The sequence below is a fragment of the Podarcis melisellensis genome (genome assembly GCF_964234715.1).
Source record: "Podarcis melisellensis genome assembly, chromosome: 5".
Lineage (NCBI taxonomy): Eukaryota > Metazoa > Chordata > Lepidosauria > Squamata > Lacertidae > Podarcis > Podarcis melisellensis.
In genome coordinates, this window is record NC_138537.1 from 86,548,478 (window position 1) to 86,574,301 (window position 25,824).

The window sequence follows — 25,824 nt, forward strand, 5'->3', positions numbered from 1 at the left end:
GCTATATTTTTTAGCAGTAAATGAACACCATACTTTTGAACATAGCTTTCTGTGAACGCGAGAGCCGTGAAGTTGCTTGTTTGAAACACACACATGCCAGTGGCATGTGGTCAGTGGACTATGGGGGCTAAGTTAATCCCCTAAATGTTCCTGGTAAATCAGAGTATTAAAGTATTAAAGCCCGGTGCGTCCTTCCCAAAGACAAGGAAGTTTCTGCTCGTCTGGGGAGGGGGCGAGGCACGATGCTTAGATGAGGCCAAGACCCTACTGCCACTTCCCCAAAGCCCACCCAGCTTTTGAAAGGAGTACGAAGGCTCCAGCATCACTTCAGAGGCCTGACACCTCATTCCCAAAATCCAGGAAGCTTCTGCCTGCCTTAGGGAGGGAGGCATGATGCTCACACACGGGGGGTTGCGATGTCGGCCCCCCCACAATCCCCCTCACAAGCTGGTGCCTCTGACCCTAACTTTCTCCTATGAAAAATTTCCCCACACACCACTGACACATACCCGCTATTTTTCAAGAGCCTATTACACTGCAGGTAAATATTAGTCACAGAATGGCTAACAGCGAAAGTCTTCATGGGAATATGCCCTGCATAGGCTCACTCCTTCCAAACAAGCGTGTAATAATAATAATAATTTATTATTTGTACCCCGCCCATCTGGCTGGGTTTCCCCAGCCACTCTGGGCAGCTTCCACAAAGACCAAAAATACACTAAGATGTCACACATTAAAAACTTCCCTGAACAGGGCTGCCTTAAGATGTCTTCTGAGTGTCAGGTAGTTGTTTAGCTCTTTTGACATCTGATGGGGGGGGCGTTCCACAGGGCGGGTGCCACTACTACTGTACCTTGGTTCTAGAACATAATCCGTTCCAGGAGTCCATTCGACTCCCAAAACCATTCAAAAACCAAGGTGTGGCTTCTGATTGGCTGCAGGAGCTTCCTGCACTCAAACGGAAGCTGCGCCAGACGTTCGGCTTCCGAAAACGTTCGCAAACCAGAACTTCTGGGTTTGCAGAGTTTGGGAGTCGATTTGTTCGACAACTAAGCCGTTTGCAAACCAAGGTACCACTGTCATTGGTTACTGGAGCTCCCTGTTGCTGATAAGTGTCACCCAGTTAAACAACACATTTCCCACATGACTATACAACTAACCAGCAAAATCCCATTTTCCTTCCCAGGTATGTATCTGCATCCTAACACAACTTAAACGAGTCTCATTAGGAGGGGCGGCCTGTCCTGTTTCAGCACCTGAGGCGAAACGGGAATGTACAGCCATCTCCCCACATCGCTGTGGCCCACTTTTGCCAGCAACTGAACACTGCAAACCCGTTGCCAAACGCGGAGAGAGTTAGGGCGCACCTCATGGCATTGCTATAATAATAATAATCATAATAATAATTTATTATTTATACCTCGCCCATCTGACTGAGTTTCCCCAACCACTCTGGGCGGCTTCCAATCGAGTGTTAAAAACAAGACAGCGTTAAATATTAAAAACTTCCCTAAACAGGGCTGCCTTCAGATGTCTTCTAAATATCAGATAGCTTTTTATTTCCTTGACATCTGATGGGAGGGTGTTCCACAGGGCGGGAGCCACTACCGAGAAGGCCCTCCGCCTGGTTCCCTGTAACCTTACTTCTCGCAATGAGGGAACCACCAGAAGGCCCTCGGTGCTGGATCTCAGTGTTCTCCGCCCCATGGCAGGGAAGATGAGCGGCGACACTGTGCACTATGCCATGGGGTGGGCAGGGTGCCAGCGCTTGTACTTCTGCCACCTGAGGGAGATACTTCACTTTGCCCCACAGGCAGGCCGGTTCTGCTCAGTAGACCTATTCAGTTTGCCATACTGATCACAGGCAGCTCTCTATTTAGGGTTACGTTCCAAGGCACCTCGTGTTTAAGTGAAACCGCGTATGCTTGAAACACCATGGAAACATTGACATTGGGGGTTGCCAATTATTCAAGGTCTGTTTTACTTTAAAGGGGGGAGCCCAAGAGGGAGGGAGGAGTGTGGTTTAAGGAAGAAAGGAAGGGAGAAAGGGGCCCACTGACATCCTCTGCTCAAGGGTCCCCAGAAACAACCAGCCTGCCCTGCTGGCAATGCTGAAAATTGATGCTGGTGGAACGTGAATTGCCATATTAATTGAATCACCGAGTTGGGAGGCATCTCTAGGGTCGTTTCACCTGTCCCCCTGCTAATAATGATAATAATAATAATAATAATAATAATAATAATAATAATAATAATATTTTTATTTATACCCTGCCCTCCCCAGCCAAGACTGGGCTCGGGGCGGCTAACACCTGATATAAAAGCAAATTGATTGAAATACAACTTAAAAACAAGATTAAAATACAATATTAAAACATTAAAATACAGCCTCATTTCAATGGAAATTCAAATCAAAAACTTTTTTGGGGATGAAAACGTCAAGTCTTCACCAAGGCTAACTATCCAGACTGTGATCCTACATGGGCCAGAAAAAACCCAGGGAAGTCCCCAAATAGGAGTTCCATCACAGGAGGAGAAAGGAAAAAAGAAGAGGGGGAGGGAATCAAATTGATTCCAAGCCGAAGGCCAGGTGGAACAACTCTGTCTTACAGGCCCTGCGGAAAGAGATCAGATCCCCCAGGGCCCTGGTCTCAAGAGACAGAGCATTCCACCAGGCCGGAGCCAGTGTTGAAAAGGCCCTGGCTCTGGTTGAGGCTAATCTGACTTCCTTAGGGCCTGGGACCTCTAGGGTGTTGCTATTTATGGACCTTAAGGTCCTCCGTAGGAAGTTCAGTGCTACTACAGCATCCCTGACAGGTGACCATCAGGCCCAGTGTCATAAGCAGCTTGTACCATCAGAAAGTTCTTATAATGTGAACCCATTAATTTGAATCCTACTCTATGCAGGTCCATCCTACCCTCCAGAGCTCCATCATCCATGAGACACTATCAAAATATTTTTAGGTGGCTATCTTATTGCCTCTTAGCTGCCCCTTCCAGACTAAACAAAGGCAGTTCCTTCAACTTTTCACCAAGAATTGCTGTCTAGGCTCTTCACAATCCTTGTAGCTCTCCTCCAGGTACATTACATGTCAGAGACCGTGCTGAGGAGGGCTGCACAAAGGAGGAATGGTGGGAGCCTCCCCCTTCCCCTGCTCCTAACCAGGATCCTGAAGCTGCCCAGAAGCAGTGGAACAGTATAAAATTGGAACAGTGGTTTGCAGAGGGGCACAGTTCTGAAGACAAAAGTTGGGAAGAACTGGGTGGTGAACAGCTAGGAGAAGAAGAACCAGAAGAGAGAGAGAGAGAGAGAGAGAGAGAGAGAGAGAGAGAGAGAGAGAGAGAGAGAGTGTGTTAATGGACTCCGGTTCGCTGGAAAATGTCCAGCCGATCAGTCCAAGGTCACATAGATTAGACAAGGTAGCTGCACAGAAGGCACAGCGGTTGCGAGATCAGGTTGCAAGACGAGGAAATGACTCGGGGGGAAGTGGGTGGAAACCTTAATTGGGAGCACCTTTACTCCGAGAATAGACTCTTTGTTCTTTCGCTGTGATCATTAAAATCTCTTTAAATGGTAAGAGACTATTTTTGCTTTGTTCTGCTTATCCACAGCTAAAGGGAGGGAGGAAGCCGCTTCCCCAAAGCCTGACATTACACTTGGTTGATGTCCTCCTTTAACTGTAGTGCCCAGAACTGGACATTTTGCTCCAGTACCAAAGAGTGGTGCCATTGCTTCTCGTGAACTGAACACTATACTTCAGCTGATGTAGCATGCAATTGCTTGCGTCTTTTTAGCTTCAGCCCCCCATTTTCCTTCAAGTTTACCCTTTCTTATGCACCTCCTTCTGCATCACTTTTCCTAGGCCCAGTTGCTCTTTTGGGTAGAGTGCCTCAGGCAATAATAACCTTAGCCTATTCCATAGCTGCCAACTGTCCCTTATTTGGCGGGAAAGTCCCTTATCCCAGCGCCATGCCCCGCTGCTGTCGCTTATTGATGATGTCCCTTAAATTTCCCGGGTTTCAAAGGAAGCAGCTCCTCTCCCTCCCTCCCTCCCTGCCAGCCAGGGAGGAGGGAGGCTCCAACTGTGTTGCTTGGCTGCATTGCTCACCCAATAAGGAGTCTAATAACGACTGGGGGGTGGAGCTTGCATGCCTTGTGCCAATCAAATCGGCTGCATTGCCTGAGGACTCGCCTTTGCTCAGGGCTTCCCAGCGGAGAGGTGACGGTGGTTTTCCTTGCTGCATCCCCTTTGCCGGGTTGCTGTCCTGTGGGAACCACGGCTTGAGGCTTCATTTGGCTGCTGGCTGGGCTTTCTGCCTTTGGCTCGGAGGGGCTCAGAAGTTGAATATACCTGTGCTTGGAACATCCCTTATTTTGGCTGCTGGTCCCTTATTTTCAAATCTGTAAGTTGACAGCTATGGCCTATTCCACTTGCCTTTCCCCTCTGTCACATCAGGGAACCACAGCCAATCACTGCCGGGCATCTCATCACCATTGCCACCACCACCATAAAACCCCTCGCTGCTGTGGTTTTTAAATTTTCTGCCCCTGGGGAACCCCTCCTTCCTCAGTTTATCTGCCAAGGAATACCTAAGCTAGCCGCAGAATCTCTGCACATTTTAGGGGTTCTGGGACACAGAGTAATCTCGGTCTGCAAGGAGTACCCCAGAAGGGGTACTGTTCAATGCAGTACACCACTAAGATCTTAAGCAGGAATTAGAAAGCCATTCCAGCAGCACTCCCCACATCAAAATAATGTACTGGAACACATTGCTCAAAAACATCTTAATTTGCAACCAACAAAACACACAATATCCTCTAGCTGTGCATTTTGGGACAAGACTGGTGATGGCAGGTTTTGAGCAACTAACCTCCCCTTACTAAATTTCTGATCAAGAAATTCCTGACAAGCTTTCTAATAAACACCTTTAATTGATAGACTGGCTTTCTGCTTGCTATTCTATCTGTTAATAAATTATAATTAAACAAAGTCGCAAGTTGCACTGCGGTCACCTGCCACCTTTGCAAAGGCGACTGTTTCCCATACCTTAACCATAGAAAATTTAACCATCTAGTAAGCAAAATGACTATTGTCAGAAAGAAAATATAGCTTTAAGGTGCTTTTAGAAATCAATTTGGGGAAAATATGAGCTATTCCCAGATACATCAACAGAACAGTTTAAAACAACTACAAAACCGTCAGTATCAGGATCCAAATATATAAATTAGGGTTGCAATAATTAACCAATTCATTTGCTAGACTAATTTATACTATAATTTATATATATATATATCAATCACTATTTTTAACATCAGTATGTACAAAGACTGCCGGTTGAGAACTAGCAGGAACCTAACTTCAGAAGAACCAGAAATTCAGCAGGTGCAGGGAACGAGCGTATTCAACCAAGAGGTATAAATCGCAACCTCTTTTGAACAATTAGCTCTTCATCAGGGGCCTGACAGAAAAAGAAATAGGCTACATCTATTACAGTTTCTTAGATGACTAGCTCCAAAATGAGCCACTGACATACGGACTCCCTCCGTGGCAGCTGAGGCTGCAATAGATTTGAGCTAATCCTGATTCTGACAGTCCCCTGGAGAAGAGCTAATTGCTTTTAAAGAAACGTTGGAATCTATACCACTTACTCGGACTAATAAAGGTGTCTCCTTGCACCTGTTGGGTTCCTGCTTGTTTCGCGCTGCCCTTTGGTGTGAGCTAGAGGTGTAGACAGGGACACGGGTGGCGCTGTGGGTTAAACCACAGAGCCTAGGACTTGCCGATCAGAAGGTCGGCAGTTCGAATCCCAGCGACGGGGTGAGCTCCCGTTGCTCCGTCCCTGCTCCTGCCAACCTAGCAGTTCGAAAGCACGTCAAAGTGCAACTAGATAAATAGGTACCACTGTGGTGGGAAGGTAAACGGCATTTCCTTACGCTGCTCTGGTTCGCCAGAAGCAGCTTAGTCCTGCTTGCCACATGACCCGGAAGCTGTACCCCGGCTCCCTCAGCCAATAAAGCGAGATGAGTGCTGCAACCCCAGAGTCGGCCATGACTGGACCCAATGGTCAGGGGTGCCTTTACCTTTACTTTTAGAGGTGTAGATAGCACATGTACAGTGACGAATTTACGTATAAGCTAAACAAGCTATAGCTTAGGGCCCCACTCTCTTGGGGACCCCTCAAAAATTTAAAGAAAAAAAATTGGATGTACATTTCCAAAATATAAGATAAAAAACAAATAAAATAAAACCTACATACGGCAACAGTGTTTTGTGTTGTGTAGGCTCCTATGGTGTAATTCATGGACCCCGCCTGCTAGCCTGCTCCCTAAAATATCACTGGTTTGCTCATTTCTATATATATAGGGTACCATATGGCATATATTCAACACAAAAAACAGCGACAATTTGTTGTTGACAAAGGACAGCTGGACATATAAAGGGCCCCATTACCTTCATTAGCTTAGGGCCTCATCAAACCTTAATCCGGCCCTGCACATGTGGAGTGGTGCCAAGTTGCCCCCGAGATTGAGGGGGCCTGGCGTGCTGGCATGTACATGACATCAGTTGGGTCTCACATGGCGTGCAGTGTTACATCATCTAATGGAGGCCATGTGCTCTGGGGGAGCCAGCCAATGAGGTGGCACCACGTTTGGCTCCGCACTCAGTCTCCTCCACCCCCTCAACACAGAGAGCCCAGCCTACTTCCAACAAATATTATAGAAGAGTTTGGATTTGATATCCCGCCTTTCACTTCCTTTAAGGAGTCTCAAAGCGGCTAACATTCTCCTTTCCCTTCCTCCCCCACAACAAACACTCTGTGAGGTGAGTGGGGCTGAGAGACTTCAGAGAAGTGTGACTGGCCCAAGGTCACCCAGCAGCTGCATGTGGAGGAGCGGAGACGCGAACCTGGTTCCCCAGATTATGAGACTACCGCTCTTAACCACTACACCACACTGGCTATTATAGAATCATAGAGTTGGAAGGGACCTTGTGGAACATTTAGTCCAATCCTAATATGCAGCTGTCCCATACAGGGACCAAACCTGCAATCTTGGTCAATCTTGGTGGTATTTAACTCAGAGTAGACTTGCTAAAATGTATAAATCTGAATCAAATAAGTGCTGGAGATGTAATGAGGTTGAGGGTACGTTTATCATATGTGATGGACTTGTAAAAGGGTAAAAGAATGTTGGGAAATGATCTACAATGAATTGAAAAAAAATGTTTACAAGGACCTTTCAAAAAACAAACAAACCAGATTCCTTTTTGTTGCAGATCATTCAGAGGAAATTCCCAGGTGTCAAAAAAGACTATGTTTGCTGCGACTGCGGCCCATGTTTTGTTAAACCCAAAATGGAATACAAACGAGGTCCCAACCAAATAAGAATAGCAACTTAAACTGATGGAATACGCGCAACTTGCAGATTTAACATATAGAAAAAGAGAGCAAGAAGAATGTACGTTTAAAGAAGACTGGAAAATGTTTACTGAATATATGGGTGAAAATTGTGTTCATTTCAAAACGCTGGTAGCATTAAGATAAATTCAACAGTGCAAATAAATTTTGATGGATGTAACAATAGCTTACTGAATGGTTTAGTTCATGTAAATATGCAGGGATGTATGTTATGCAAAATGAACCACAGAAAGAGAAGAAGTCATTGATTTAACACTGTTTAAATGAGTATTTTGAAATGTAAATTAGAAAATTTAATTAAAAATTATATACAGTATTATATATATATTTATAGAAAACTTGCAATCTTGGTATTAGCAATGCACTCTAACCAACTGAGCTATCCATACCAAGCTGTTGAGGGGGCCGGTGACACCTTGTGCCCCCCCCAAGTTGGCGCACCTGAACATGCTTGCGCCATTTATTTATTTAAAAGAAGTAGTAGTATTTTTACGCAGAAATACTGCATATTTTTACGTAGTAGTATTTTATGCTGGTTAATTTTTGAAAATTTCATTGCTTAAAACTGATTGAATAAATAGAATAGTCCGAGTCTCTGTGGAGGTGTTGTGAAAAAAATCATAGCACAGCAGAGCACATGTGTTCTGACCAAAAGTTGAAATGTTGATTTTACTCATGGTTTTAAGCACTCCTTATTCTCCTTCACTGTTTCCCATGCTTCAGAAACTGAATCTCCCTACCTTCTTTTTTAGAGGCCAAAGAATGGGGAATTCCACCTCAAAACACCTGGCGTGGAAGTAACCTGAGATCTAACAGATTAATGCGCTGGATTAATCAACTGACGCTGATTAATATAAACCGCCCCTTGATAAACTTGTGAGGCGGGAAAGAAGCGGTGACTTTGGGGTGGCAAGGCCACTCAGGTGCACCTTTTCTCTCCTCTTGCCCCAAATATGGTTCAAACAACTCCCCCCCCAATGCTCACATGGCAATAGATCGCAGCTTGAAATTGCTGCCTGCACCCCCCAACAAACTGGACTGTGGAGAAAGCATTGGCACCATGGAAGCACAGAACAGCCACGCGTGTCCTTGGTAGCTAACGCCAGAGGAGATCATGGTGCTATCACCACCTTGTGAGCCAGAAGGCTCCTTCAGACAGAAGCTGGGGCCATCACTTGTTTATGAGAAAGGACCTGCTTCAGTCTCATGAGCATGGAGGTGGAGGAGAAAATGGCTGCAGTTTGGAAAGTCACTTATAATAGATTAAAGATGGGAAAAACCAAGGAACGCTGCAGTTTCTTTTGGAATCTAGGTGGGTGGGAAAGGAGCCCTGATAAGAACACCAACCCACCCCCTAAGGTCTTGGACAACAAGTAGGGATGGTCATGAAGTATTTATTATTTTATTGATTGATTGACTGACTGTGCTCTGGGCAGCTTCCAACAAAGTATAAAGGGACACACCAAAACATCAAACATTAAAAGCTTCCCAAAACAGGGCTGCCTTCAGATGTCTGTGAAAAGTCATAGGATTGATGATCTCTTTGGCATCTGGTGGGAGGGCGTTCCACAGGGCAGGGGCCACTACCGAGAAGGCCCTCTGCCAGGTTCCCTGTAACTTGGCTTCTCGCAGTGAGGGAACTGCCAGAAGGCCCTAGGTGCTGGACCTCGGTGTCCGAGCAGAACGATGAGGGTGGAGACACCCCTTCAGGTATACTGGGCCGAGGCCATTTAGGGTTTTTAAGCTCAACACCTAGGAAAGGAGACATACTGGAAAGAAGAGCCCTAATTATACAACGGTGTGAGTGAGAAATGCATCTTTCTCCATGCTGCAGAATTATTGTAAGTGAGAGTTGCTCCCCCCTCAGTGCCCGTCAAAATCAAGTGTTCCTGTGGAACAAACAAAAATGTCTGCACATCTATGTCCAAAGTCCATGTCGGGGGCCACCAATCTGTTTAATCTGGCCCCTGTGGCAGTTTAGCTCAACAACTTTGGGGTAATATAGATAGATAGATAGATGATAGATAGATAGATAGATAGATAGATATAGATATAGATATAGATATAGATATAGATATAGATATAGATATAGATATAGATATAGATATAGATATATAGATATAGATATAGATATATAGATATAGATATAGATATAGATATAGATATATAAACTTCCCTCCTAAAAAAAAGTTTACCCATTTGGTTGGCCCTCACGGCCCTTCACTTCATCAAATCTGGCCCCCTTTGAAAAAAGTTTGGACACCACTGTCTGTGAGGATACCCTTCTCCTCGTTGCAGTGACTATAATTTCGTTTGCAAAAATTATCTTCCCACTCTGATTTTAACAACCCTTTGGAGCGCTGCACACAGGACCAGCCTAATTTATTATGTTGCCAGAAGGATGGGAAAGATGTTGCCTCTCCCAATTTCACATACAAAAACTGGGTGAATGCTGTTAATGGGATACTGTCTACCACACATAAGGTAGCAGGCCAAATTGGGGAGCCTCAGGAGGACAGTGAGGCAACAGAGGGCCAGGGGCTCGGGAAGAAAAGCCACAGGTAGCTACTGCTGCCTGTTGTCTGGTGATTGCCTCACCTTGCCTAATGGTAGGACCGGTAAATAATGCAACAGAAAGGCTATTTCTCCCCTCACCCACCCAAAATATGCCATCCTACAAGAATTGGATTGGAGTTAGTGCTACTATATTACTAATAATAAAACTGGAGAGGAGTGTTTATTTCTACTTCTGGGAATGCTTGCATAACTCTTTTAATGCATATACAGTTGTACCTTGGAAGTCAAACGGAATCCGTTCCGGAAGTCTGTTCAACTTCCAAAGCGTTTGGAAACCAAAGTACGGCTTCTGATTGGCTGCAGGAGCTCCTGCAGCCAATCGGAAGCCGCAGAAGCCCCGCTGGACGTTCGGCTTCCAAAAACAGTCACTTCTGGGTTTTGATTGCTTGAGAGCCAAAACATTCAAGAATTAAGCTGTTCGAAAACCAAGGTATGACTGTACATTAAAGGTAAAGGGACCCCTGACCATTAGGTCCAGTCGTGACCGACTCTGGGGTTGCAGCGCTCATCTCGCTTTATTGGCTGAGGGAGCCGGCATACAGCTTCCGGGTCATGTGGCCAGCATGACTAAGCCGCTTCTGGCGAACCAGAGCAGTGCACAGAAACACTGTTTACCTTCCCGCCGGAGCAGTACCTATTTATCTAGTTGCACTCTGACGTGCTTTCGAACTGCTAGGTTGGCAGAAGCAGGGACCGAGCAACGGGAGCTCACCCCGTCATGGGGATTCGAACTGCTGACCTTCTGATCGGCAAGTCCTAGGCTCTGTGGCTTAACCCACAGCGCCACCTGTGTCCTTGACTGTACGTTACTCGGGCGATAATGTGCCATGGACAGACTTGGGGAACAGTCCAGTGGCCACAGCTGGTTGAATCTTTGGAGCAAAAACCTTCAAGGTGGCTGGATTGAGCTGCACCCCTCTATGTGCACAGACTCTGGTGTCTTTTCTTCCAGCTTCCAGACCGTATTACGGAAGATTTGGCTGCTTGGCACAGAAATAGAATCTGCATGCCCATTTCCTCAGAGGCTGTTCCTTCCCTGCACTGCAGTCTAGTTCGCATCCTAGCTTGCAGTGTTTTGGAGGAGACGTTCTAGGAATGTGGCATTGGAAAACAGGACAGCTCCTCCTACATTTGTCCCCTCGCTTCTTTGGCAAACTTACATTATTTGGCAGCTGATCTAATTTAAGTACCTTTCTCTTCCATGAGACAAAAGTCATATCTCTGGGGAAAAGGCTATTCAATTAATTCTAGCCTCTGCTCAGTCTTCTATCGCTCCCTCGGTGTGCACACACTTATAAAACCTGCATAGAGCAACACCATTTTTTGAGATGTAGACATGGATATGGGGCACACTGCGTTTTTGATCCTGCAGGAAATGGGCTCTAGTCACTAACTGTGGTTACAAGGGATTTTTCACACAGGTACAAGGCAGGTTTCTGAGGCGGCGGCAGCAGCTTGCTCCTCCGAAAGGGAAGATTCGTTTGCTGCATAGATGTGCCCCAAGCAATGGGACAGCAAAGCATTCGCACAAACATGAGGAGGGCTTTGGAAGAGCAACTGCAAACCGCCACTCAAACATACAACTTCTGTGCCCAAGATCTAAGCCTAGCTAGAGGACAGACTCAATGCTCCTTGGGGAGACGTTCATGAAAGCTTTGCCTCACTTAACCTTGTCCTTTTGTTTAACTGTGTGCTGGACCTGTGCATAGCTGTCAACCGTCCCTTATTTGGCGGGAAACTCCCTTATCCCAGTGCCGTGTCCCGCTGCTGTCCCTTATTGATGATGTCCCTTAAATTTCCCGGGTTTCATGCTCACCCGGCTCAGGAGGGAAGCAGTGGCTCAGGGTCCTCCACCGCGAGAGAGTGAGAGAGAACGCGTGCGCGAGCTGCCGCGTCTCCGTCTCTCCCTTTCCCCCCTCAGGGGTGCGTCGTGAGGAGACAGGTGGCGGCGGGCGGGCGGGCAGGCAGCCCCTCTCTTGCGAGATTTTGCTGTGCTGCCAGGGGAAGCCAGAGGCGACAACGGTGGCTGAGGAGATGGCCTGAGGGGGGGAGGAAGAGGAGGGAATGGGGAGGGCTGTAGAAGGGCGGCGCTTCAGCAGCCACCGCGGTGCCACAACTGCCTCATGCCGGGCTTGTGGGCGAGAGTCTCTCTCCCTCCCCCCTCTCTCTGGCAGGGAAGGGCCAATGGAGCTCCTCGCACCAGGACAACGGAAGCCCCAATGTGCTGCTTAGCATCCCCTCCAACCAGTGCAGCATCTTAATGTAGTGATTTCCCCCTCTGCATCCCTTTCATAACTCTATTTTTATAAAACATTTGTCCATCCATAGTTCAATTTTTTACTACAGGTTTTCTGTCAATCCTACCAATGTATGTAAATCTTTTCAACTAAATTATAAACTTTCCCCATTCTTTATTAAAGAGGTCCTCTTCCTGGTTTCTAATTCTGCCTGTAAGCTTTGCCATCTGGACGTCGTTCATCAGTTTTGTCTGCCCCTCTTCTTTGGTCGGAGTTGTAGACCCTTAGGATCATCTAGTCCAACCCCCTGCAAAACACAGTCAGTGGCAGCAAAAGCAACATGGCTCCATCAGTGCGGGATTTATGGATAAGCTCTGCAAAATCCCTTATTTTGGCTGCTGATCCCTTATTTTCGAGGGTGCTGGTCCCTTATTTTCAAATCTGTCAGTTGACAGCTATGGACCTGTGTATGAGACCACTCAATTCCTGACATTACTTTCTCCCTCCCTCCCACCCCTCCATCCCCACCTCTCTGGTTTTATCTTACCTATAGTATGTCCAGGTGCAGTAACTCCAGTCGCACTCCCATCTGGCGTTGGGTGGAATGGCTGCTGCACTTTGGTTCGGATGATCCTGCCAAACCAAAACAAACAAACATACTAGCTATTAAATCCGTCTCTTTCGGTTTCTAATTCTGCCCCCCCGTCTTAAGCTCATTTGCCACGTTTCCATGTCAGTTTGCAAATTCCGGTTAAAAGTCAACACGAAAATTTGAAAAAACGTATTTGAGCAAGCGCTTCTCTTAGCATTCATGTTTTTGAATGCAATTTTGCAAAATATGCATATTCTTTTGAAAACAGTTTCTCCTAATATATGCATTTTTTGCATGTTTTGGTTTTTTTGTAGTAGTAGAACTGTACGGGATAATTCAGAGAAGTGCAGATTTCAAAAGGTGGCTGTGGTTCAATTTGCATATTGCTTCTGAAAGTTCAAATTAGCTATGTACAAATTAAAATATGCACCTTTTCTCCCTACCCCCAGTCTGAACCTGAAGAATGGAGACTGCAAGTGGAAACTCAGGCATGTAGAATGTATGTTTTGAATTATTATTATTAGTAGTAGTAATATGAAAATACACTTTGTTTGCCAGTGACCAAGAGGCACTCAGCTCAATGCATTATGGGAGTTGGTTACAAGAGAAAGAAGTGGGTTGGAGTAAACTCTCCTTAAGGATGGTCTAGGAAGTTTAACAACATGTAAAGAATTTTTTTAAGACATACAGTCTTTGCCATTTTCTATGAGGATCCCTTTTATTGGTGAAAGGATTATCAACATGGGGTGATATTGCAATTAAGTTATACTCAGAGTAGTCCCCTGACGTTAATGAGCCTAAGTTAGCACCATTAACTTCAACATACCTAAGGTAAAGGTAAAGGGACCCCTGACCATTAGGTCCAGTCGTGACTGACTATGGGGTTGCGGCGCTCATCTGGCTTTATTGGCCGAGGGAGCCGGCGTACAGCTTCTGGGTCATGTGGCCAGCATGACTAAGCCGCTTCTGGCGAACCAGAGCAGCACACAGAAATGCCGTTTAACTTCCCGCTGGAGCGGTACCTATTTATCTACTTGCACTGGCGTGCTTTCGAACTGCTAGGTTGGCAGGAGTAGGGACCGAGCAACGGGAGCTCACCCCGTTGCAGGGATTTGAACTGCCAACCTTCTGATCGACAAGTCCTAGGCTCTGTGGTTTAACCCACAGTGCCACCTGAGTCCCTCAACATACCTACTCTTGAGTAAAATTTAGTTGAATACCACCCATTGTTCTTAACATCTTCCTTTATATACAGAACCATACAGAGTAATTTAAATGAAAAGTAAGTCTTGCACCAAGTCTTACAAGTTAAATATTGAGATTAGGGATGGGACAAGAGAACAGGCGCAGAGGGAAAGAAAAGAAGAGACAAATGTAACAATCTGTGTATGTGTTCAGATGTAGTTATGCTTACATAGACTCAGGGCCAGCCCTACCATTAGATAGTGATGATACCCACCTCTGGTGGCAGGTGCTGGGCACCATTAATGGTGTCCCTCATGAGTGTTCCTCCTGAGTCTCCAACATGGCCTATTCCGCACTCACATGTGGCCTTTTGCCCTAAGTTGTGGCAGAGGACACTATCCCCTTCACCACAGTATTGAAATAATATTCAACTAGCAGTTCAGCTGGCTTCTGCATATGGAATGGGAGTGGAGGCGCCATCTTGTATTTTGCTTCAGGCAACAAAATGCCTCGAGAGGTGGCTCTGCTTAGACTTCATTATAGTTGGGAAGGTTGATGAAGGCTGCAATCGTAGGAGTTTTTTACCAGGAATCTGTAGCAAATTCCATTGAACTTGGAAGGGCTTCCTTATGAGTAAACATGCTTAGGGACTGGATAAAGAACAGGCCATGGGCTTTAACAAAGCTTTCAGAATGTCAAGAGTATTTGTAGCTGACCAGAAAGGACAAAACTAGACATGAGGCTGGAAAATCCACAGTTTTTAAAAATGCAAAAGCTATTGTAGGGAGGGTGGGTTATGTAATTGGGACTGTGGTGCTGGTGAAAGGGTAAAGGGACCCCTGACCATTAGGTCCAGTCGTGGCCAACTCTGGGGTTGCGGTGCTCATCTCGCTTTATTGGCCAAGGGAGCCGGCGTACAGCTTCCGGGTCATGTGGCTAGCATGACTAAGCCGCTTCTGGCAAACCAGAGCAGTGCACAGAAACGCCATTTACCTTCCTGCCGGAGTGGTACCTATTGATCTACTTGCACTTTGACGTGCTTTCAAACTGCTAGGTTGGCAGGAGCAGGGACCGAGCAACGGGAGCTCACCCCGTCGCGGGGATTCGAACTGCTGACCTTCTGATCGGCAAGTCCTGGGCTCTGTGGTTTGTGGTTAACACTCTCTCTCTCTCTCTCTCTCTCTCTCTCTCTCTCTCTCTCTCTCTCTCTCACACACACACACACACACACACACACACACACAGAGAGAGAGAGAGAGAGAGAGAGAGAGAGAGATTTCCTAACAAAAAAATCACATACTCTCCAAAGCAGCAGGGGGAAAAACACAGGTGCCATATTTATTATATATTCTTGCCCGAGGGGGAAATAGGAACTTCAGGGCATGATTTTAATTGGGAAATAGCATAAAGGAAAACAGTTAACCCTTCGCTCCTTCAGAGTCACATCCAATCTGATTCAGAGAGCCAGACAGACACCCTGGTAGTTATTACATTTTTTAAAAACACACACAGGAGATCTGATGACAAATCTCCCAACAAAGTAAAGGTGGCAGCCCACAGAAGCACGGGTTATCTTACAGCTCTTTCTCCCAAAGGACTGGTGTCCAGGCACTTTGATATACTCTGCCATGGGGCTTGTATCTCAGGGACTGCACAGACTTGAGAACCAGTCTCTGAGACCCCTTGCATAGTTGTGAATCTGAGTAGTGTCTTCAAGACATAAACAAAACAAAACGAAGTTTGCCTATCTGCTCATGTAAGACTTTCCGTCTTGACAATTCAATACTGTACTCAAGAGAATTCAACTCTAGAGCTCCTTTTCAGGAGAGGAGAAAGGAAAGTCTCCCTCTTCCTGCCTCCACATTTCCAAGAATAATATTTTCTCATTAGCTGCCACCGGAATACATAATTCTGATCGGATCAGGAAAGAGTGTGACTTTGGTGCCAGAAGTGAAACTTGCAGCTTTGTGCCACCATGAAGGAAGTAGACAAAAAAATGATCCAAGTTGTGTAGGCTGACAAGGTCAACAGAGCTCCCTGACCCAGTAATACAGAGATGTTTTAACCTCTTTGTTGAACATAGATCTTGTAGACATTGTACATTTTCTCAACACTTAAAGAGTTCTGCTGTGTGGGATTAGGCTTCACAGGAAGCAAAAAAAGAGAGAAAAGCGGACTTTAGGGGGAAATGTGGAACAAATAGAATAGTATCGTGCTGGAGCTCTAGCACACACAGACCCTCAAAGTGTCCCTATTTTCCAGGGATAGTCCCAGATTTACAGAAGCCATCCTGGTTTCTGATTTGATCTCTGAATGTCCTGCTTTTCCTTAGGATGTCGCTATTTTCACTGGGGGAAATGTTGGAGGGTATGGAGTTATGAGACCCCTGTGCCAAGGAGATAAGTAACCGTACAACCTTTAGAAGACATCTTCTATAGAGAAGGGTTTTTTTATATTCAATGTTTTGTTTTGTTTTTATATACATTGGAAGCTGCCAAAAGGGCAACCCAGTCAAATGGGTGGGGTAAATAATAATAATAATAATAATAATAATAATAATAATAATAATAATAATGATGATGAAGAATCCCTATTTTCATCAGTGAAATGTTGGAGGGTGTGGGACTGTAGAAAGGCTCATCCCTTAAGAACGATGTTTTATATATTCTAGATCCTTAAACTACACATTAGAAAAGTTGACAATGAGCACACAGAACAACAACAAAAGACATTTAGAAGACTAAAGGGGGAAAGACAGCATATGCAAGAGCCTTTAGATAATAAGAGACACAATATACAGTCATACTTCGGGTTACAGACGCTTCAGGTTTCGTTTTTTTAGGGGGGGGGTTATGGATGCTCCGGAACCCAGAAGTACCGGAATGGGTTACTTCTGGGTTTGGGGGGTTGCACATGCACAGAAGTGCCGAATCACAACCTGTGTGAGCACATATGCCGCGCTGCGGGTTGCGAATGCTGCGGGTTACAAATGTGCTTCCCGCACAGATAACGTTCGCAACCCGAGCATCCACTGTATAGACTTCAATATATACATTGATCCTAGAAGTCTCCTACACAAGCAGTGGCGTAGCGTGGGGGGTGCAGGGGGGGCGGCCGCACCGGGCGCAACATCTGGGGGTTAGGGGGCGCAAATCCACGGGTTAGGGGGTGCAAATTACTTGCCTTGCCCCAGGTGCTGACAACCCACGCTACGCCACTGTACACAAGCTGTGTGAATTTAGAGTATTTTGTATCTTAGCAGAAAACAGACACAGCAACCTTATCAGAACATAGGTAGAACACGGATAATCATACCAGAATATAGAATCTAAAGAAAGGACAGGGTAGGTTGTATTGTGCTGTAGACCCTCCAAGTGTCCCTCTTTTCTGCCTATTGGACGCAGGCGGCTAAACTAGATGAGCCTTTTCCTGGCATGGCTGGAGGAAGGGAGCAGCAGTGCAGCTGCCATGACCTGTATGTTGTGGTTTTGAAGTACCAAGAAGCACGCTCTGAAGGAGATAAGTTCTAGAGCTGCCCGGCGATTGAAGACAGAAAGGGGCAGATATTACAACTGTTCCTTCCTTGCTCCCACAAAACACCCTGAAGTGATGCTTGCGTGAGCATATTGATCCCACCTCTGCGCTCGCACCCCCTCCCCTGCAGCAGCCCAGGATGCAGTGATGGGGTGCAGGCAAAGGCACGGAAATAGAAAGCTATAAATTATTTGTGACAGGAAAGCAATAGTGCCGGAGTGCTACGCACAAGTCCTGTGTCACTATTAGATTCCTTTTAGCCCGATGACACTCTAAGAGAGGTTAAGTGTCTGGTGGAATCCTATACGTGGGGAGCAGGGGCAGCCTGGGAGCAGAACGCTCTGCAGAGAGGGGTTATATCAATTCTCCAGGCCAATAATATTCCTTTCATTGATCACAGCCCAAAGTTCAAAAATCTCATTACAGCTTGGCAGACCTGGAACTTTTCAAAAATCAATAGAGTGATATAATGTATGTATACTTAGTAGAAATGTATCTATTCATCAGTCCGTCCGTCCAAAATCCGCCCGAGGGGTTCCGAATGGAGCCTACACATTGTATCATGTTCGGCTACGTAGCCGTGTATTCGCTGTAATAAATGAGACCCGAAGTCTCCCTGGCAACCTCGGGTGACACACAATGAAGGGAATTTCCTGCTTCTGGTGTCATCATGGCAGGTTCTATTCATACTGCGGTTCAGCAGAGCTGCCCTCGCTCAACTTAGGGATTTGCACAGCTCTTTTGCTCCCAATAACTCAACTGCAAGCTTCTCTGAACTGTCTCCTGGACTAACTCAGGAAGCACAGAAGTTCTAAGTCCCTCTTTGAAGCTTCTGCACAGCCGCGTGAGCTGTGATTCGCATCTAAACGTAAAGGGACCCCTGACCATTAGGTCCAGTAGTGACTGACTTTGGGGTTGCAGCACTCATCTCGCTTTATTGGCCGAGGAGCCGGCATACAGCTTCTGGGGCATGTGGCCAGCATGAGTAAGACACTTCTGGCGAACCAGAGCAGTGCACGGAAACGCCGTTTACCTTCCCGCCGGAGTGGTACCTATTTATCTACTTGCATTTTGATGTGTTTTCGAACTGCTAGGTTGGCAGGAGCAGGGACCGAGGAATGGGAGCTCACCCTGTCACGGGGATTCGAACCGCCGACCTTCTGATTGGCAAGTCCTAGGCTCTGTGGTTTAACCCACAGCACCACCCACATCCCATGATTCACATCTAGGACTTGCAATTTGCGTAGTTGTTAAAAGGTTCCTGAAAATTTGATTCTGCTCGATTGCTGCATGTAGAGGGCAGATACCTACTCTGCAGTAATCCTTTGCCAACACTCCCCCCCCCCAGATGGACTTAGTAGATGTGTGTTTTGGGCACACATCCCCAAAACTGTTGAAAGGAAAAAGACATCCAACTAAAGATTCTTAAAAGATATTGCTCTGGTGCCTGTCATTTCCCCATTTAGAAAAAATATGAGCAGTTGTTGTTCGTTTTGACATCTGGTGGGAGGGCGTTCCACAGGGCAGGTGCCACTACCAAGAAGGCCCTCTGCCTGGTTCCCTGTAACCTCACTTCTCTCGGTGAGGGAACCACCAGAAGGCCCTTGGAGCTGGACCTCAGTGTCTGGGTAGAACAATGGGGGTGGAGACGCTCCTTCAGATATACTGGACTGAGGCCGTTTAGGGCTTTAACGGTCAGCACCAACACTTTGAATTTTGCTTGGAAACATACTGGGAGGCAATGTAGGTCTTTCAAGACTGGTGTTATGTACTGGGAGCCAATGTAGGTCTTTCAAGACCGGTGTTATGTAATAAAATTTATTATGTATACCCCACCCATCTGGCTGAGTTTCCCCAGCCACTCTGGGCAGCTCCCAATCAAGTGTTAAAAACAATACTGCATTAAATATTAAAAACTTCCCTAAACAGGGCTGCCTTCAGATGTCTTTTAAAAATAGGATAGCTGCTTATTTCCTTGACATCTGATGGGAAGGCGTTCCACAGGGTGGGCGCCACCACCGAGAAGGCCCTCTGCCTGGTTCCCTTTAACCTCACTTCTCGCAAGGAGGGAACCGCCAGAAGGCCCTTGAAGGAGGACCTCAGTGCCCAAGCACTGAAGAGGAAGGAACTGAATCACTTACTCAATGTTGATGTTACATATAGGTGGAATCAAAATTTCCAGTTTTGCCGTGAACATCCGCCACATAGGGTAGGATGAGAAGGTGAGCAAAAAGATCAAGTGATATATATACAGTACTGATATAATCCTCTGTGGGTTATAACTAGATAATGGAAGCAAGTAATTCAACAAAAATCCATTGCAGATTAAAATACACCCTGACTTGTTTGGTGTGGACAGTTGTTTGCTGATTTTCCCCACCAAAAATAAAAATAAAAAATAGACGTTTTAAAGTCAGGTAATGGTGATGCCTTTTCTTTTCAAATATAAATGTCATTTCAGGTGCCCAAATCAATTACTTCACACATAGCCATGGATAACGTAATCACTTCTGAAATCTATGTATACTACATCATAAATGACAAAACCAAATATTAGTTTGCAACAGATTAGATGCAGCTCAAGATCCAGTGGCAGACCAGAAGTGGAACCTGCCTATCAATAAAATATCTGCAAAAAAACCTTAAATTATAGCATTTATTCACACTGAATAAAATAACTTAATTATCAGTATACTTTTCTCAACACCACCACTCTGTATCCTACTAGTTAAGTCAGTCTTATCGTCTACTGTATTCCATCTGCCACATACATTGGAGCCAATCCCCTATACAAGGGTTGTCTGTTATTTTCTGTTTATTGGCTATCTCAATTTGAGCACCTATTAGCAGACTGCACCAATTGCTGCCTATAATCGTCCCCCAAAAGGAGACATTGTGAGGCAAGTGAGAGTACGAAGGACTAATTCAAATGAAGTATTTCCAGAGCTCCTCAATTGCCCAGCACATAAACCACATGTGGAAGTCATTCTCGTGAACAGCATGCTACTATATAAGGGTTATTGCATCTACTTAGCCTTTTCTTGAACCAAGTTATCTGGTTGAGGAAAATATCAAACTTTCCAGCCCCACAAAACTCCTTCTCAGGTAGAATGACCCAAAGGAGAGAACCTAGGATTTTCTACACACAAGCAGACCCTCCAACACTGAGCTACAGGCACTACCCAATTTCTCTTCCACAAGAATACCTTGCATTAGTACATGTGAGCAAAGTTACAATGAAATGAATCTTCAACCTTCTAGATTTCAGCAATGGTAGTGTGTTTGAGGACAGGGACATTTGCAGGGAAACCAAAATGCTTGTTTACGAAGCTGTTGAACTACCAACCTTACTGTATGCTTGTGAAACATGGACCACTTATAAACACCATCTCCAACTCCTACAAAGATTCCATCAACAGTGTCTCCAAAAATTTTTGCACATCACTTGGGAAGACAGGCGAACTAATGCCAGTGTACTAGAAGAAGCAAAGATCACCAGTATCGAAGGAATGATTCTTCAACATCAACTTCGTTGGACTGGTCATGTTGTGCGGATGCCTGATTATCGTCTTCCAAAGCAACTACTCTATTTCGAATGGAAAGCGCAATGCTGGTGGTCAACAAAAGAGGTTTAAAGACTCTTTCAAGGCAAAACTCAGAAAATGTAGCACAGTAGTACCTCGGGTTAAGTCCTTAATTCGTTCCGGAAGTCCGTTCTTAACTTGAAACTGTTCTTAACCTGAAGCACCACTTTAGCTAATGGGGCCTCCTGCTGCTGCCGTGCCGCCGGAGCACGATTTCTGTTCTCATCCTGAAGCAAGGTTCTTAACCCGAGGTACTATTTCTGGGTTAGCAGAGTCTGTAACCTGAAGCGTATGTAACCCAAGGTACCACTGTATAAACACCGACAACTGGGAAACACTGGCCTGCGAGTGCTCCAATTGGAGGACAGCCTTTACCAAAGGGGTCATGGACTTTGAAGACGCTTGAACTTAGGACAAAGGGGAGAAACATGCTAAGAGGAAGACACGCTTGGCAAATCCACATCGTGATCAACTCCTGCCCGGAAACCTATGTCCCCACTGTGGAAGGACGTGTGGATCCAGAATTGGCCTCCACAGTCACTCATGGACTCACTGTTAAGATCGTGTCCATGGAAGACAATCTTACTCGGCTACGAGTGATCGGCAAAGAAGAAGAGCTAAAATTCTGGAACCTCTCTCGCTCCATTCTACAGCATTATTTTGGCAGCCCCCGTAGCACATCACCCAGGGTGACTGCAGAAGTTGTGCTTACCTATAACTGCTTTTTCTGGATGTCAGATCTTCAGGGTCCCTTCCAACTTTACAGTTTGATGGTATCTATGATTCTAACTAGCAGCTCTAGAGCTAACTTTTATCTAAGAGCAGATTCACACCATGCATTCAGAGCACAGCAAACACACATTTACCATACCCTCCAACATTTCTCCAATGAAAATAGACATGCTTATTGTTGTTGTTGTTGTTGTTGTTGTTGTTGTTATTCCCCACCCATCTGACTGGGTTGCCCCAGCCACTCTGGGCAGCTTCCAACATATATAAAAACATAATAAAACATTAAAAACTTCCCGGTACAGGGCTGCCTTCAGATGGCTCAGGGGTCAATAACTCCATACCCTCCAACATTTCTCCAAAGAAAACAGGGACATCCTAAGGAAAGGCAGGACATTCCACTATCAAATCAGAAACTGGGGGGGGGGGGCTTCTGTAAATCCAGAACTGTCCCTGGAAAATAGGGAGAGTCTATATTACTTCCTTCCAAGGGATTCTGGGAACTGTATTGTTCAGGATTTTCAGAAGTGCAGTTATGTGAAGAGGAGGATAAAGTTCTAGTTTAGCTAGGGTTGCCATATTTCAAAAAGTGAAAATCTAGACAGAAAAGTTATTGAGCTTTTTTCCCCAGTTTTGGCCAAAGTCGTTGAGCAAAATCACAAAAGAATTGGAATTTTTTGAGCTATTTCTGAGGGAAATCGGCAAAAATGACTGCCGTACGTCCGGATTTCCCCAGACATTTTGCTGATTTCTGCCCAGACACTGCATGTGGTTCAAGTACTACAGATATGTCTGCGAAATTCTGGACGTATGGCAACCCTAGTTAGCTTTTCTGGATTTCACCATGAGCTGTAAGCTGTGTGGGTTACTTACTACCTGTCCAAATATGTTGTGCCTTGCAGACAATGGAATATTTCCGCTTACAGATCTCTCTCACACACAAATATATAACACACACACCCCTGGGGCAAGTTGTGAGTACACAAGCCTTTATTTTTAATTTTTGCCTTTCATATTATCCTCAAGAGTTACCTCACACCTAAGACCACGCTGCATTTGTGTATATGCAGCTAGGAGAACACAGCCTTGGGAAAATCTCTCTCCTTATTTCTATGTATGTGCAGGACATTGTGTGTGTAAGAAAGAATTATGAAATACTAAGTGAATGTGCCGTCTATCCCATTGATTTTCCAGACTCCAACTTGTCTTTCATCTCTTTCCTTTTGTTATCCTGGGGGCATGGCAGCAAGCCCCTATTTTAAATACCTTTGCTTCCTCCCATCTCCTCCTCCTCCCCCTCTCCTCCAAAAAAGTGTCAATATTTTATTTGAATTTTTAACTTCACTCCATAACAGTTGTTTGACCTCCTGACTCGTACGAGTCACATAAATTCTGAGACTTTATTCAGGAGCCATGTTCCTGCTATTGAATAAGCAATTTGGGAGGGTGAATTAATGACTTGTGCTGTTGCTGGAAAGTCCCTGAAGAAATATTAAAATTGCTTGCAGACTGAATCAATACTCACTGAACACTGAGCATGAGGACTTGGGTTGCTTTTATGGCACAACAAACAGAAGCATTGGGGAAAGGAAAGGGGGTCCCTGAATACCCCACAAGCTCATTCACTTCTTCCCTCAGCCTTCTTCAATATCAGCTGATTCACGCTAAGGTCAAAGGTCCTGTGTCCTGGATTTGAAGCCCAGGACAATAATCCCTCTTCCTCTTTTCACAGCTGACGTCTCTTGCAATTGAAGGTCCATTTTCTTAATGGAGGCGGGGGGCTGTACAGGATCTCCCTGACACTGATGCTGCTCAACCCCTGGAGCCCTTCCAGAGTTTGCTCTTAGGAAATGGGAATATTTAAACTGTCTGGATGTGACAGGTGCAGGCGGCTAGAAGCAGTAAAGGTGGATCCCATTCTGAAGATCAAGGAGGGCTGCCTTGGGTCTGTTGGAGGAAGCACTGCTGGGCATGTCTACTGATTTGTAGCATTCTACAAGGCTGGAAGGGACGCGGGTGGTGCTGTGGGTTAAGCCACAGAGCCTAGGGCTTGCCGATCAGAAGGTCGGCGGTTCGAATCCCCGCGATGGGGTGAGCTCCCGTTGCTCTGTCCCAGATCCTGCCAACCTAGCAATTCAAAAGCACGTCAAAGTGCAAGTAGATAAATAGGTACCGCTCCAGCGGGAAGGTAAACGGCGTTTCCGTGTGCTGCTCTGGCTCGCCAGAAGCGGCTTAGTCATGCTGGCCACATGACCTGGAAGCTGTACGCTGGCTCCCTCGGCCAATAAAGTGAGATGAGCACCACAACCCCAGAGTCGGCCATGAGTGGACCTAATGGTCAGGGGTCCCTTTACCTTTACAAGGATCTAGCCAAGGCATAAAAGCATAGGAACCTGCCCTACACAGAGTCAAACTATTGGTCCAAGCTGGGATGCGCTTAGCAGCTAGGAGAAGCTATATTTATTAGATATTGTTCTTCCTTCCTCACGTTTGTGAGTTCTGCAGAGCGCTATCCCTTTGCAGCTTAAAAGGGAACCTTAGATATGGTACTTTCAGCCTTCTGGTTTAAGAAATCCAGAATGAGAAAACAACGCCACTCTCTGCTCAGGCTCACAGTGACCTTTGGGACAGTAAGTTACAGCTGCCTGAGTCAGTAATCGAGTTACCAAGACATACTTAAGCCTAGCTTAAAAATGCAGCCTGACTTGCAGGTGTTCTTGCATTGTACGCATGGTGGAGAAGAACAGAAAGAGCGTGTGCCCAGGCAAGGAGATAAAATCTACAGCATCACCCTATTCCTGTTGGGGTACAAAGGGAAATGAATTCACAGAGTCCTCTCTAGCAAGTTGAAACCTAAAGGCAGCTTGGCACACCCACAGCTCTGTCCTCCAAACATGACAACCTTACCTAATCACTGCCCCCCCCTGCATTATGCTGCCTGAGAGACCTGTCTCCTCCTGTCTAAAAGTAGGGCCGGCCCAAAGGGCAGCATCTTACCCACAACTTGGGATTTAGCCTAGTATAAGACCACCTCTGATACAAAGATTTGCTTTCCTATGGACATATTAAACTGGAATAGCCTTGGCATCTCCCCACCAACAGTGGTGTTACAACAGGGGGGCATGGGGGCAGTACGCCCCAGGCTCCATGTCTGCGGGGGTGACAAGAAGTCACTCCAAAGGGCTTGTGGTGGCGCAAGCAGCCATCGCGCCGCCATAGCTGCCTTGGGAGGATCCTCTGTTCGCGGCACTAGCCGTGAGCAGAGGATCCCGACGCAGGCAGCAATCTGCTAAGTAAAGCGCATTTGCAGCGTCGCACGCATGCACTGTGCGTAGCAATGCCACATGTACTGTATAGCGGTTTGCGCCCTACTTAGTGACGCCCGCCCCGGTGTCCCTACACCTTCCTCCACCCCTGCCCACCAAAACAGGCATGAAGAATAAATGCTGCTATAAGCATGCAGTACACATAGCCCACTAATAGAGAGAGCTGGACTGCCTTGAACAATCATCATCTCCAAGTCAGTTCTCCAGTAAAATGGCAATATAGCAGTGGCCTACTTTCCGTGGTTGTTGTGAGGATGGTGGAACTGCAGAAGACCCTCCAAGCATCCCTATTTTCCAGGGACATCCCTGATTTAGAGAAGCCATCCCAGTTTCTGACTTGATCCCAGAATGTTCCCTTAAAAGGTAAAGGGACCCCTGACCATTAGGTCCAGTCGTGACCGACTCTGGGGTTGGGCACTCATCTCGCTTTATTGGCTGTAGGAGTCGGCGTACAGCTTCCAGGTCATGTGGCCAGCATGATTAAGCCACTTCTGGCGAACCAGAGCAGCACACGGAAACGCCGTTTACCTTCCCGCCGGAGCGGTACCTATTTATCTACTTGCACTTTGACGTGTTTTCGAACTGCTAGGTTGGCAGGAGCAGGGACCGAGCAACAGGAGCTCACCCCATCGCAGGGATTC

The 25,824-nt window shown here is 46.0% G+C and overlaps 1 protein-coding gene across 10 annotated transcripts in view; it reads right to left on the minus strand.

The window, feature by feature from the left end:
- Nucleotides 1-25,824, minus strand: part of PAX2 (paired box 2) — a 143,450-nt gene that overhangs the window by 74,782 nt on the left and 42,844 nt on the right. For 9 of the 10 annotated variants that reach the window (XM_081913730.1, XM_081913732.1, XM_081913733.1 and 6 more), the window contains one exon: nt 12,781-12,866. In XM_081913730.1, the coding sequence (XP_081769856.1) occupies nt 12,781-12,866 (86 nt within the window). Of the gene's footprint in view, nt 1-12,780; nt 12,867-18,025; nt 18,144-25,824 lie in introns of those variants that run through there. The other variant, XM_081913731.1, reaches the window with a different exon arrangement.